This window comes from Fukomys damarensis, unplaced genomic scaffold, assembly GCF_012274545.1.
Source record: "Fukomys damarensis isolate Sample0158 unplaced genomic scaffold, DMR_v1.0_HiC HiC_scaffold_5, whole genome shotgun sequence".
Classification (NCBI taxonomy): Eukaryota; Metazoa; Chordata; class Mammalia; order Rodentia; family Bathyergidae; genus Fukomys; species Fukomys damarensis.
In genome coordinates this window covers 67,418,499-67,432,307 of record NW_022900917.1, presented here as the reverse complement: position 1 = coordinate 67,432,307, position 13,809 = coordinate 67,418,499, and the positions used below count along the sequence as shown (strand labels likewise).

General features: G+C 37.7%; 1 protein-coding gene across 1 annotated transcript in view; it reads left to right on the top strand.

The window, feature by feature from the left end:
* Positions 1 to 13,809, top strand: part of Atad2 (ATPase family AAA domain containing 2) — a 64,003-nt gene that overhangs the window by 40,258 nt on the left and 9,936 nt on the right. The window contains exons 16-26 of the mRNA XM_033759228.1: positions 485 to 644; positions 1,227 to 1,317; positions 2,014 to 2,328; positions 2,445 to 2,577; positions 2,896 to 3,082; positions 3,754 to 3,939; positions 9,866 to 10,001; positions 10,886 to 11,082; positions 11,577 to 11,736; positions 12,640 to 12,762; positions 12,878 to 13,021. Coding sequence (XP_033615119.1) covers positions 485 to 644; positions 1,227 to 1,317; positions 2,014 to 2,328; positions 2,445 to 2,577; positions 2,896 to 3,082; positions 3,754 to 3,939; positions 9,866 to 10,001; positions 10,886 to 11,082; positions 11,577 to 11,736; positions 12,640 to 12,762; positions 12,878 to 13,021 — 1,832 coding nt within the window. The remainder of the gene's footprint in view (positions 1 to 484; positions 645 to 1,226; positions 1,318 to 2,013; positions 2,329 to 2,444; positions 2,578 to 2,895; positions 3,083 to 3,753; positions 3,940 to 9,865; positions 10,002 to 10,885; positions 11,083 to 11,576; positions 11,737 to 12,639; positions 12,763 to 12,877; positions 13,022 to 13,809) is intronic.

Below are 13,809 nucleotides of genomic sequence, written 5' to 3'. Positions count from 1 at the left end.
CCAAAAAAACGAAAAGAAATGGGGCTAGAGAAATAACTCATTTTCAAAGCCGTGGATTCATTCCCAGTCCCCCAACCCAAAATTCCATATGTTAATGTTTTATGTATAGTCTACTTGATTTTGGTGTCTTGCGTTTAATAATTTATGTATAATGGTACATTTCATAATTTTTTAAATGGTCCTTTTTACATGGAACTATTAGAATTTTTTTGATGTCGTATCCTTGACCAGGGATTCCCAAGTTCCTTTGTGAAATCATTATTTACGAAATAATTTTCATGATTCATTTATTGCACTCTAAAGACTGTGTTTTCTGTTAATTCAGTTTCTGTACTCCATGTAATACATTATTTTACCGGGGTTTTTTAATCCACTGAAAGTAACTAGATACCCTGAGAGAATTTGTTTATGTGTTTAATGTATTAAATCTTACCAAAGAAGAAATTACTGAGTGCCATGTCATATGTCTTATCTTTCGATTTAGCTCTATTGTTTCCACTCTCCTGGCTCTCATGGATGGTTTGGACAGCAGAGGAGAAATTGTGGTCATCGGTGCCACCAACAGACTGGACTCCATAGACCCCGCATTACGAAGACCTGGTCGCTTTGACAGAGAATTCCTTTTTAGCCTACCTGATAAAGATGTAAGAATTTAATAGCATCACTCAGATTTTGACAAAATATGTTGCTCTAAGTATAATAATGCCCACCTAAAATTATTCTTAAAATTCTTTAAATTTAAGCACAGCCTTTGGATTGTCAGTTTTGCTTCAGTGGCTTAAGAAGTAATCAGTCTAGCCATTTCCTTATTCTTGGCTTTTTCCTGAACACCATCATTATAATAATTTTAATTCATTATTTTAAAGCCGTGTAAAGCTTTTGATAACCATGTAAGAAAATATGGGTAGAACTGTCAGTACTTTAAAAACAGTCTTAAAATGTGCCAGAATAAACTATTTCAGTAGTTTCTTAATTTCTTTTATGTACTTTTATGAAAAATGTAACCCAGGCATTGTAAATGCGAATCTGTTTAACAATGAAACTGATTTCCTTGAACTCTTACAAATACATCTTTTTGCTCATTTTTACTGTTTTATATTTCTTTTTATGTTAAGTATTGATTGCTTTAAATTTTAAGACAGTAGTAGTTTGTCTTGAAATTATTCTAAACTTAAGAGCACTTCATTATTATATTTGCAAAAATATCAAATTGTTTTTATTCATAGGCTCGAAAAGAGATTCTAAAGATTCACACAAGGGATTGGAATCCCAAACCATTGGACATATTTCTAGAAGAAGTAGCCGAAAACTGTGTTGGTAAACATTGTTTTAAGCAGTTAAAGGATATGTTACATTCATTTCAAAATTGGAACAAGTTGTAGTGTCTTGCAAAGTTATGTTTAAAAACCCAAGATTGTATTTGTTTCTCTTTCACTTGTGGCATGTTTTCATCTTCAAATCCCTAGATGTCAAATACATTCCTGGCACCTTGGTCATTGGGAGAATTTGAGAACAAAGTAGATAATAATAAATATCTTTCATGGAATTTTTACATTTTCCTGGTCACACTGTTCAGCTTCATTTGTACATTATTTCCATGTAATTTTCACAGTAGTCCTGTGAATGAGGCAGTGTGATCTCTGATTTGCATAGGAAGAAATACCTGCAGAGCCCGAGTTATCTCCAAAGATCACACAGCTAATAAATAACGAAGTAGAATTTGAACCTAGTCTGATTTTTAAACCCTTGCTCTTAACCCTTAGGCTGTGCAGTACTTTGTGATTGCACACTGTGCTTTGCTCAGATTGGCTGGCTGATTGGTTGATTGGTTGATGGCTATTGCCATCCTATAAGTTCGTTGCATAAAGGAGAATTTTACTCCTATTACTTATAAATATTTTGCTATTATGTAGATAGGTTGACTTTTAATTTTTGTTTTAACCATGACCATGTTAGAGTTTTCAGATTCTCTTTTGTTTGCTTGTTTATTTTCCCTCTGGCTGCTTGGCATAGGCTACTGTGGTGCAGACCTTAAGTCAGTATGCACTGAAGCTGCCTTATGTGCTCTGCGTCGACGTTACCCACAGATCTACACAACTAGTGAGAAGCTGCAGTTGGATCTCTCTTCAATTAATATCTCTGCCAAGGACTTTGAGGTAGCCATGCGGAAGATGGTACCAGCCTCCCAGAGAGCTGTGGCATCCCCCGGGCAGGCCCTGTCTGCCATTGTGAAGCCCCTCCTGCAGAGTACTGTGCACAGAGTCTTAGAAGCATTGCAGAGAGTCTTTCCACATGCAGAGGTCGAAGCAAGTAAAGCGCTAGATGCAGGTACAAAACTTCGTAACTACACAAATATTTTTTGGTTTTTTAAAAATTTCATTGAAACATGCTTATTTGCTAACTGAAACATTATGTAAAAACTTAATAATTTTTTTGTTTTGTAGATATTTCTTGTCCTCTTCTAGAAAGCGATTTGGCATACAGTGATGATGATGTTCCATCAGTATATGAAAATGGACCTTCTCGAAAATCCTTTCATAAAGCAAAAGAAAATTTTAATTTTCTTCATTTGAATAGGTATATTTTCCTTGCCAGCAAATCTTTTGGTGTAAATTCCCTAAAATATGTGAGATTTGTTTGATAGGATAACAGGTGGTAACCAGTCTGCTTTTTACTTAAGTTAAAGTATCAGAAATATTTTGTTGCAGTTGTCAGCATTTGATAGTACTAAAATATGCAATAGTCAGTTGTTACCAGAAACTAAAGGAACCACGTTATTGTGATTGGCTGGTAATGTAGGCAGGACCTGCAGAAGTTCGTAGTCAGTCATTTGGGAAAAACAGTTAAGCTTATTTTTGGTAAAACATTGATTTTTTTCTTTAATCACTTTTTCAGAAATACTTGTTACCAACCCATGTCTTTCCGACCAAGAATATTAATCGTGGGAGAACCAGGATTTGGACAGGGTTCTCATGTGGCACCAGCTGTCATCCATGCTCTGGAAAAGTTCACTGTCTATACACTGGACATTCCTGTTCTCTTTGGAGTCAGCACTGCATCTGCTGAAGAAACATGTGCCCAGGTACTTCCTTGTTGCTGAAACAGACAACTGTAGGAAGAAGCTGTCTTCCAGAGGCCAAACTAAAATTATCTTATTATTTTTCACATTGTGTTTGGGGGGGTGTTGTTTTGATTTGGTTTGATTTTTGTTCTGGTTTATTAAATAGATCTATGTGTAATTGCTTGATCATTGAAGAATATAGATTTAAGTCTCAGATATATCACTTAAGCTGTATGGCCTAAGGAAAGTAGATCTCAGCCTTGTTTTCCTTATTTGCAAAATAGAGATAATAATATGATTATTGTGAGAATTAAATGAGTCTTGTTAAAACAATGACTATTCCTTAGTGTCGGGTATTCTGTGGTTTTTGTTGTTGCAACTTTTATATTTAATTTTTAAAATACATGAGTATTTTATATTTATATTTCTGTTTAACTTTGATTACCACAACAAAAATTATTTTATATATCTTGAGCTGTTTTGTAGTCTTTTGAAGCAATTATGTTTTCCCAAAAATGATACTTTGTAAAACACCTAAAAACAGTTGTGGGAGGAGGGAGAAAACATTTTTAAAACTTTAGGGTTTTCTATAATTCTGGGAAGTTAAACATTGTTTCAAGCTAATGGAATTAGCTTACTAATGTGCTTATTCTCAAACTGAGGTGTTTTTTGCTTTTTTTCATTTACGTTAGGTGATTCGTGAAGCTAAGAGAACAGCCCCAAGTATAGTCTATGTTCCACATATTCACTTGTGGTGGGAAGTGGTTGGGGCAACACTCAAAGCCACATTCACCACATTATTACAGAATATTCCTTCATTTGCTCCAGTTTTACTGCTTGCAACTTCTGACAAACCCCACTCTGCTCTGCCAGAAGAGGTAATGTATGGAAGAAACATTGTTAGTCTTAAAAAGACAGTTGTCTGTCAAAGTCAACACAGCTTAATTGTAAAATTTCAGGTGTTACGGAAGTAAATAAAATAGGATGAAGTTATCTGTTAGCTGTTTGGCCTGTGTAGAATGGGTAGGATGTTATATGTGTATAGTAAGGAAATTATAGTTTGCTCTTTTACCAAAATGGCTTTTTCTTTTTTTGTTTGTTTGTTTTGTTTTTGTTTTTTTGTTTTTTTGTTTGGTTGGTTGGTTTTTGGTTTTTGGTATGGGGGATCGACCCTTGCGCTTGCGAGGCAGGCATAGTGCCACTGAGCTATATCCCTAGCCCCAAAATGGCCTTTTCATTGTCTTGATGTGCTATACTTTATTAACCCAACTTTCTGTAGTTAGGTATTTTAAGTATTTTCCATTATACTGCTGCATTGAGCATCCTTGTGTTTTAATTTGTATGAGCGTTACTGTATTTTTTTTTTTTTTTCTGATTTTTCAAGACAGGGTCTTGCTGTGTAGTTCAGGCTGGCCTTGCCTTCTCTATGTAACCCACGCTGGACTCAAAATCTTGGCAGTTCTGCTGCCTCAGCCTCTGGAGTGCTGGTATTACACATGTGCGCCACCACACTTGACTGCTGTATGGATTTTTAAGCATGATTCCTAGAAGCAGAATAGCTTGTAGTAATAGTACTAAATTACCATCCAAGTTTGTGCTAATTTAAACAGCTACCAGTAGTAAACAAAACCTCATGCCTCTTCTGCCTAGCATTTTCTTTTCTTACATATTTTTCAGATGTAGGCCTTTTTCTCAGATCTCGGCTCTGATGTTACCTCAGCGGCCTTCCTTGGTCAGATTTCCTCTGCCCATCACTGGCTCTCATTTCCCTGGTTAACATGCATAACTCCCTGTTAGGAAATGCGTGTCCTTCCAGATGTACAATGTGCACAGAGTAGTTCTGCCTTCGTATCTACTAAGCACATTCCTGTATGGGTTATGCTTCTGTGATTTATTTTTTAATTTTATGCTACATTTTTGTCTTTTTAAATTTTTGTTATTTCCCTCTCTACCTGTCTTTATTTTTAAGAAATAAGCTCTCTTTATGTTGCCTGGCTTGGCTCAAAGCCCATAAATTAAATTGTCCAGGGTGTGTGCCACCCTTATATAGGGATAACACTTTGAGGCAGAAAGAGAAATAAATATGTTTTAAAAGTGTAGAATAGTAACAATACAAAGAAAACTTCGGGCAAGCAGCGCTGGAGCATGTGGATGGGGCGTGGGGTTGCGCAGGTTAGGAGAGGCCTTGGCATTCAGGCTATGAAGTGACATTGCACAGAGACCTGCAAAGAAAAAGGCAGGGAGCGTCTGGGCACTTGAGGAGCAGAACAAGGTCCTGATGGCCAGAGAGCAAGTGCAGAGGCCTTGAAGCTGAGAGACTAGTGGAGTTGCTAAGAGACCAGTTGTGGCCTGGCAGCTCAGCTTGAATAACTGACAGTGTAACCTGAGAGTTGGGAAATGTATTACAGACTCTGGGTGGGGAGGGTCTTTAAAGGTTCGGTTCTAGTTTGGTTCATTATCTAGTTCTGTACTCTCCTTCACAGTCTCTCTTTCACGTGAATATGCTGCATAAAGCGAAAACTTTCCTCCCAGTTTTGTTAGCTCTGACCATTCTAAACATTTACTTTATTTTGAGGCTTCCATTTCTTAATCTATCTCTCAAATAGCATGTAGGATTATAGAATCTATCTAATAGTATGTGAATGCTCATGTTCATTTCTGCCTCCAGTGTGACCCACACTTCTTTATACTGATCTAATTTCTTCTACGCTGTGATATATTCATAGGAATTACTGTTGGAGTAGTTCTCGTGTTCCGCTAATGACACAGGGCAGCTGATAGCTTGCAGACTTGCCCTCTGCCATGTGGTCATGACAGGCTGAGAGGTTTCTCCTTTCGTCATTCACTCCAGGTTTCTTCCATTCAGGCAGTGGAAAGGTCCGGCCCTGCGAGTTCCCCATCTGGAAGTGGCGGCTCAGCCAGTCAGGTGTACACATGTCACACTGTAAGGGACGCTAGGAAACAGGACATGCAGTGTGCAGGCCGCCTCACATTGCACTTCGTTGTATAGTTTCTTTAAAATTGAGTCACTTTGCTTTTCCTATTCTTTAGAAAGGCTATATCCAAAATAAATGAAGGATAAAGTACCCAAGTTGAGAAGCCAGCTAACCCAGTCAGTGATTGCCGCTCAATGTCCATATTGTGCCATTGTCTTCTATTAACTGTCAATTGAAACTTCATCAGTCACTTTGCAGTTTGTAATACAGATAATGAAATTATGCTATTGGTAATAAGATAGACTAGCCAAACCTCTCTTTGTGTGAATATAAAAAATATAATCATTTTAACCTTGGGAAATTTTATTAAGCCTGAGAATTCTGCTTAGATTTTTGTCTTGTTTTTTGGTGCTGGGAATCAAATCTAGGGCTGTAAATGTGCTAAGCATATGCTCTGCCACTGAGCACCCAGCAAAAAGATCTTTTCTAAGAGAATAACTTTTCCCCATTCAGGGTATCATTTCCCAGCGAGTATCCCAGTACAACACTATAGTAGAGGAAGAATTGCTAGAGTAGGAATTGCTCGTTTTATAAGTGAATAGTCTAGATTCACAAATAGGTGAGTCCACTTTGAGTGTTATATAGATTTTAGTGAGTCCGTGATGCCATCTGTATAGCATTGAGCATGAGGAATAGTGTTTCAGAGTCTGTCCATCTCAAAACTAGTCAGAAAATGAATCGGTATGCAGGAACACCTTGAACTCTCACAATTCATCGGTCTGAATGGATGAGAAGTAATGGCACCTGTAGATTAGAAATGCACAAACCCATGAAATTCAACACTGGGATTAGAGTGATGAAGATAGCCATGAACCATCATATGTGCACAAATCTGAAATGTCTGGTTTCTTGCTCTCAGTCAGCACTAGGAAGAAGTTGAAAAACACCTGGGGCAGTTCTGAGGTGATGGGATTTCTTCATGTTCAGCCCCTGTAATGAGCAGCAGTGAGCAGGGCTATTTGTCCTCTGGTAGAGAGCAGTGTCTTCTATATGGTTGCTAAAGTCCCAAGAAGAGGGGAAGCCCTGTGCCCAGAAGACAGATTACAGGCACATTTTGTGTCTAGTTTGGTTGGTTTCTTCCAGAATCACTGGAGGTAGAAGCTACAAAGCCCAGAATAGTACCTGTGGACAGAGAAGTTTCAGAGGCAAGACAAGCTTTCCAGATAAGCATTGAGAGAGGGCCATCTTGGAGACAGTCATATCTTACGTGTGTCTCAAACAGACTGCTGTGACAAAGAACCAGTTAGAGACTTTTATAAATAAAATATCCTAGTTAACGAAAGTAAAACTCCTGAAGGGTGAAAGGAGCAGACATAGGTGAAGAGGAAATGAACAAGGAAGAAGAGTGGTAGAGCTGTGAAAAAAAAAAAGTACCACTAAAAAAATAGAAATGTGCCACATAATTTCCAGGCCACCAGGAAGGGAAATGGTACAGATTCCAGTAAAAATTTCAAGAAAATATAAGTGAGTTAATTCTAAACTTTAATGTAGAAGAACAAAGCGCTTGATTATGGGGGGGCGTTACTAGGGATTGAACCCAGGACCTCTCTACTAAGCTACATCCCTCAGTATTTTGCCCCCAAGCACACATCTTTAAATATTGAAACAGAGACTCACCAAGATGCCCAGGCTGGGCTTGAACTTAAGAGTTCTGTGTTGGCCTCCCAGAAAGCTGGATTGCAGGCATGTGTTACCACACCCAGCGAAGTGCTTGAATTTCTAAGAAAATTTTGAAAACTTAGTATGGACCTTGGCCTGCTTTTTTTTTTTTTTAATAGCAGGCAGCGCTGAGGAATAGCCTACCAAAAGCACTCCACAAAGCTGCAGTAAGTAAAGTGGTGCCAGTCAGGTCAGAATGGATAATAGAGTACGTGGTAGGCTGTATACAAAGTAGTCTTTGTGCTGCTGTAATGAAAGATCTTGGTCTGAGAGTAATTCATAAACAATAGGAATTTTTTTCCTTGCAGTTCTAGTGGCTACTGAGGCCGAGGTCTAGGCACCAGAGATTCACTGGTGATAGCACTTCTCTCAAGACACCACCCAGCTGCTTGCATCCTGTCCTCACATGTTGGAAGGTGCAAGGGCACACAAAGGGCCACCTTGTCCCCGCTGGCCTTTTGTGAGGCATTATTATTATTATTATTATTATTATTATTATTATTAAATTTACTTTTTTGGTACCGGAGATCGAACTCGGGACCTTGCACTTGCAAGGCAGGCACTAAGGCCACTGAGCTAAATCCCTAGCCCAGGCGTTATTTATTTATCCCTTCCTGAGGGTTCTACTGGTTAGTGGCCTGGCTTTGGGGATTACATGTCACCATGACTACAGCAGTACTCTTAGGGTACAGGAGACTTCAGGGCTGAAGGGGCAACAGCTATGCATGTAAACTTCTGTATGTCAAAGACAACATCAACAAACTATACAAAAATGGTACTTGTGAGTAATATCCCCTAAGAACATTAGTAATACTGGAAAAGGTTGAGAGCTTTGTTGTGTGAAATATCTTTGAGCACCTGTTTTGCCTTTAATTTCTTGTGTGTGTGTGTGTGTGTGTGTGTTAACATAAATGTAACAGAACTTGACATTTGAACCATCACTAAGCATGTGATTTAGTGCCATTAGGTATATTCCTGATGTTGAGTATTACCGCTCCCCTTTTCCAAAATTTGGTCTTTATTGCAAATGGAGACTCTTTATTTATTAACCCATTTATGCTCAAGATTAAAATTTTTTGAATTTTTGCATGGAATTCATATATGTTTCCAAGAACAAGAATTCAAAGAGAATACAAGACTTCTCGTCCTTCCTTTCCTACCCCTGGTGACTTGTCATACTCTCAGACTCTAAGAATTTATTTTAATTACTGATAGAAGAATATAAAATGCAACATTTGTCTTTTTTAAATATTTGTCTTTTTGTTTCTGGCTTACTTCAGTGTGCATGCTGCATTGTGCATCTAAACGTTACTTTTTAGGCTAAATAATTTTTCATTGCAATGTGCACCAGTTTATATATTGATCTGATAGATAAACATTTGGGCTTTTCTCCCTCTTGACTTTTGTGAATAATGCTGCTGTGATTATTGGTGTAAATGCGGCTGTTTGAATTTTCACTTTTAGTTTTTTGATAAATAGTGATGGAACTATTGGATCACATAGTAATTCTGTCTAGCTTTGGCTTTTTTTTGGCGGTGGAGGGAGGAGTTAACCAGGGATCAAACTCAGGACGTTATGCTTGCAAATCAGGTGGCTGAACCAGTGGGCTAAATCCCTGGCCCTGTTTGTTTAACTTTTTGAGAAACTATCTTAGTGTTTTCCAGCAGCTGTATCGTTTTACATTCCTACCAGCAATCCAGTTTCTAGTTTCTGCGTGTCCTTTGCCAACACTTTATTTTTATGTCTGTAATTTTTATTGAACAGCCACTCATTTTTGTATTTCACATATCACACTGGTTGTAAAAGTTAATCAGGCCAGGGATTTAGCTCAATGGTTCCGCCGCTTTGCCTCACAAGTGCAAGGGCCTAAGTTTGATCCCCAGTACCAAGTAAAAAGTTTTCTTAATTAAAAAATAATAATAAAATATTGTCAGTTGCTGTGTTGATTGTAGTTTGAATGCTTGTGTTTTAAGAGGAGTCTATGGTTTTTGGTTCCTAATTTATGGCATATGCAGTTTATTCATAAACAATGTATTTAAAAGACGTTTAAAAACATCACTTCTTGATTATATAAATTTTGATTAAAGATGTGTATAACAGCTTACTGTTGTATTTATTCTGTATATATTGCATTATTTCCTTTCTTAAGGTGCAAGAATTATTTTTCCATGATTATGGGGAGATTTTTAATGTCCAGTTACCAGGCAAAGAAGAACGGACAAAATTTTTTGAAGATTTAATTCTTAAACAAGCTGCTAAGCCTCCTGTATCAAAAAAGAAAGCAGGTAAGTTAACCGTATCAAAGTTTAATATATAGTAATTTATTGACAGCTGTTTAATAGCATAAATTGAAAGCCTCAGTCATGTGATTGATACAGCGACTGCTTAAAAATCTATGCTTCCTCCTGTCCAGATAGAATTCTTGAGGCCCACAAGGTGTTTCATAGTATGACCCCATTCTGTCCTTCCAGGCATATTTTTTACTTATGTTTTACCTTTTCCTTACCTGTTCTTGCTAAAAACACTTTGTCTTTATTTATAACATGCTCTCATTCTTACAGTTTTGCTGTCAGTAACACTTCCCGTGGCCCCCATTTCTGTCTACAAGATCTACTTAAGCTTTTAGTAGAGCTTAATTTTTTATTATGAGGTTTTCCTTGATTCACCAGGCAAAATTAATCACCCCATCATAGTTTTCTTCATACTGTGAATCAGACATTGGATATTGTTAATTATATCCCTTACTTCTTCATATGTTGCCAATTATTGGGACAGATCTCGTATTCCTCCTAAGCATCTGTACTCCCTGAATATCAGTAAAAGCAAAATTTTTTGTTATGTAAACCACATTTTTCATTTGTTCAAAAACTAGTAAAGAAAACTATAGTGAGAACATTCTTACCTGGAAAATAATGTATTTTCAAGCATTTAATAGTCTATTAAATTATCTTGAGATAAAACAGAGGCAACGACTTTGAGGAATTACCATTTTAAATAACAAGTTATCAGTTATTTCCAGAGATGTAAGGGTAGATAGATTATGGTGGTATTTCCATATTCCAAGTGCTTGGGTTCCTGGCTCATGTAAGGAAGACAACCCTACAGGTGCTGGAACTGTCACCGCAGTAATATGCAAGAGTAGGAACTAAAGTTTTCCCTTCCTGTGCAGTTTTGCAGGCCTTGGAGGTCCTGCCAGTAGCACCACCACCTGAGCCAAGACCACTGACAGCAGAAGAAGTGAAACGACTGGAAGAACAAGAAGAAGATACTTTCAGAGAACTGAGGATTTTCTTAAGAAATGTCACACATAGGCTTGCTATCGACAAACGGTTCCGAGCATTTACTAAGCCTGTTGACCCTGACGAGGTATTAATTTACCGTTTGGAATCAGATGTGTTCTAAACTACAGGGATAGTTCATGTAGTTCCTTGCTACATTCTGAACTGGTTATCTCTGTATGGAAACATGTATTGAGATATACATGCAGAGACTAAATTGTATGTGTCATACATTGTCCTGTCCTGCAGAAAATAGACAGTCATTCTGCCAAAGCCAAACATTCAGAAAGTTGTTTGAGAATGTCGCTGTGCTGCATGATGTTGCCATGAGCTGCACATTTGGAATTAAGTAGAGTCAGGTCTTGAGTTGACAATTGAACTGTGAAAGATACAGGATATTATTGGAGGAGACAGCTGCTGAAGAGTAGAAATAAAATAGCCTTAGAGTCAAAGCTTTCATATGAATATATTATCCTTATCTTTTTATTCTCTGCCCTATAATTTTGTTTGGCAAAGAAATGTCAAATGCTTTGTTTATGTTTTGAGTTAATTTAGTGATTTGATCATTTGCTTGAATTTTAGGTTCCTGATTATGTCACTGTGATAAAGCAACCGATGGACCTGTCATCTGTAATCAGTAAAATTGATCTACACAAGTATCTGACTGTGAAAGACTATTTGAGAGATATTGACTTGATCTGTAGTAATGCTTTAGAATACAATCCAGACAGAGATCCCGGAGGTGAATATTAGTACTTTCTTTTTCAGGATTTATTGGGGCTGAGTAAATAATAAGGATTAATTTTTTTTCATGTCAGGTGCTATCATATAATAATTTAGATTGACAATGCTGTTTAAACGTCACAAGCCGGGCATGGTGGCACACGCCTGTAATCTCAGCACTCGGGAGGCTGAGGCAGGAGGATCGCTATGAGTTCAAGACCAACCTGGGCTACATAGTGAGTTCTAGGTCAATCTCAACTACATAGTGAGACCCTGTGTCAAAAAAATGAGAACTAAGACCTGGCATGTAAAGGTACAAGATCCCAGTAATGAATATAACTGTAGTGTCTACCTAGAATGTACCAATAAATTCAATTTAAAAAAAAAAAAAAAAAAAAAAAAAAAAAAAAAAAAAAAAAAACACAAAAACTCACAATCCCCTTTCTGCATTCTATAGACCAGGAAGGTGAAGTTCAGAAAGGCTGAAAACCATGCTCCAGGTCACACTGTCAGGAGGGCCGAGGCCAAGGCCAAATACAGGTTTCTCGGTAACAATTATGTGGTATATCTGCTGAGCCACAGAGCAGCTTATTGACTTTGTACATCAATGATCCTTCTCTAAGTAGAACAATAAACACTGTAGTAAAATAGATTTTAAAAGATTTTAAAAAGTCCAGGGCTGGGGATTTAGCTCAGTGGTGCTGCTCCCTCCCTCAAAAGCACAGTCTTGAGTTTGATCCCTGGTACCAAAAAAAAGACATAATTAGATGTTCATTAGACTAAGTATCAAACACAGAATAACAGTTCTAATAACTTATTTAATTGCAATGGCTACTACAGTGTTTTAGTCCAGCATATTAAGTTTATTTTGGTAAGTTTTTGAAAGGGGAAAATTAATTGTATTTGTTTATTCACTTTCCAGATCGTCTTATTAGGCACAGAGCCTGTGCGTTAAGAGACACTGCCTATGCAATAATTAAAGAAGAACTTGATGAAGACTTTGAGAAACTTTGTGAAGAGATTCAGGAATCTAGGAAGAAAAGAGGTAAAAACATTTGGCATCAGAAGAGATGCTTCAGATGTATCACACCTTTTAATTAATGCTTTGTGTAGTTCTGAAATGTAGGAATGTTTTCTCAAATCCCACATCTCTCTGTCAGGTTGCAGCTCTTCCAGATATGCCCCATCTTACTACCATGTGATGCCAAAGCAAAATGCCACTCCTGCTGGTGACAGAAGGTCAGATCTAGACCAGAATGAAAAGCCAAAGACTCTCACTACTCCCGTGGCTTGCAGCACGCCTGGTAAGTACTATTGGCTAGCTTTCGTTTGTTGAGTTAGAACCTTTATTCTCTTCCAGTGCAGTTGACTTTCAGTTTTCTTGGCCAGTATAATAAATTACATTGATCTTGTTAATAGTAAGACAACCTTACATTCTTAAAACCCGAGTTTATAATGTGCCACTTGGAGTCTCAGCTCACCAACTAATTGAATTGAGTTGATTGAAGCTTGTTTTCATGTCCTGCTAATCCTCCTCTGTTTTCTCTTTCCTTTCCCCCCTTATTCTAAAGGTATAACTCCCAGATTCCAACCCAAAAAAACCCTGATTTTTCCAGGACTTCCTTGCCAGGCTTTTCATTCCAGTTTTTTATTTTTGAGGATGAATGTTAGGCTCTGCTCAGGTTCTTAGCCTCAGTTGATTTGAAATAAAGTAGAAGCTGTTCTTTAGGCGGGGAGATAGCTGGGAAAGATGATTATCAGGGAGAATCTGCAAGAAGTCTGGACTGCCAGAAATTCAGTCAGACCAGCTGCAGGCAAGTGTATGTGTGGAAATGGGCTCCGTTAAATCGGTCACTGAGCTGGGTGCCCCATGGGATTGCATGTACTGTATGGTGTTAGGTCCTCCAAGAAACATGTACAAGAACATTCAAGGCAGCAGCAATGGGGCGACTCAAATGCCTCTGTGCAAAATGAAAAAAAGATAGGATTATTATGCATCAGTGAGAACAAGTAAACTCAGTCACTTAGAGCAGTGTATGTCCCGATTCAGGTGTACTTTTTTTTTTTTTTTTTTTTTTTTTTTTTCACGGGT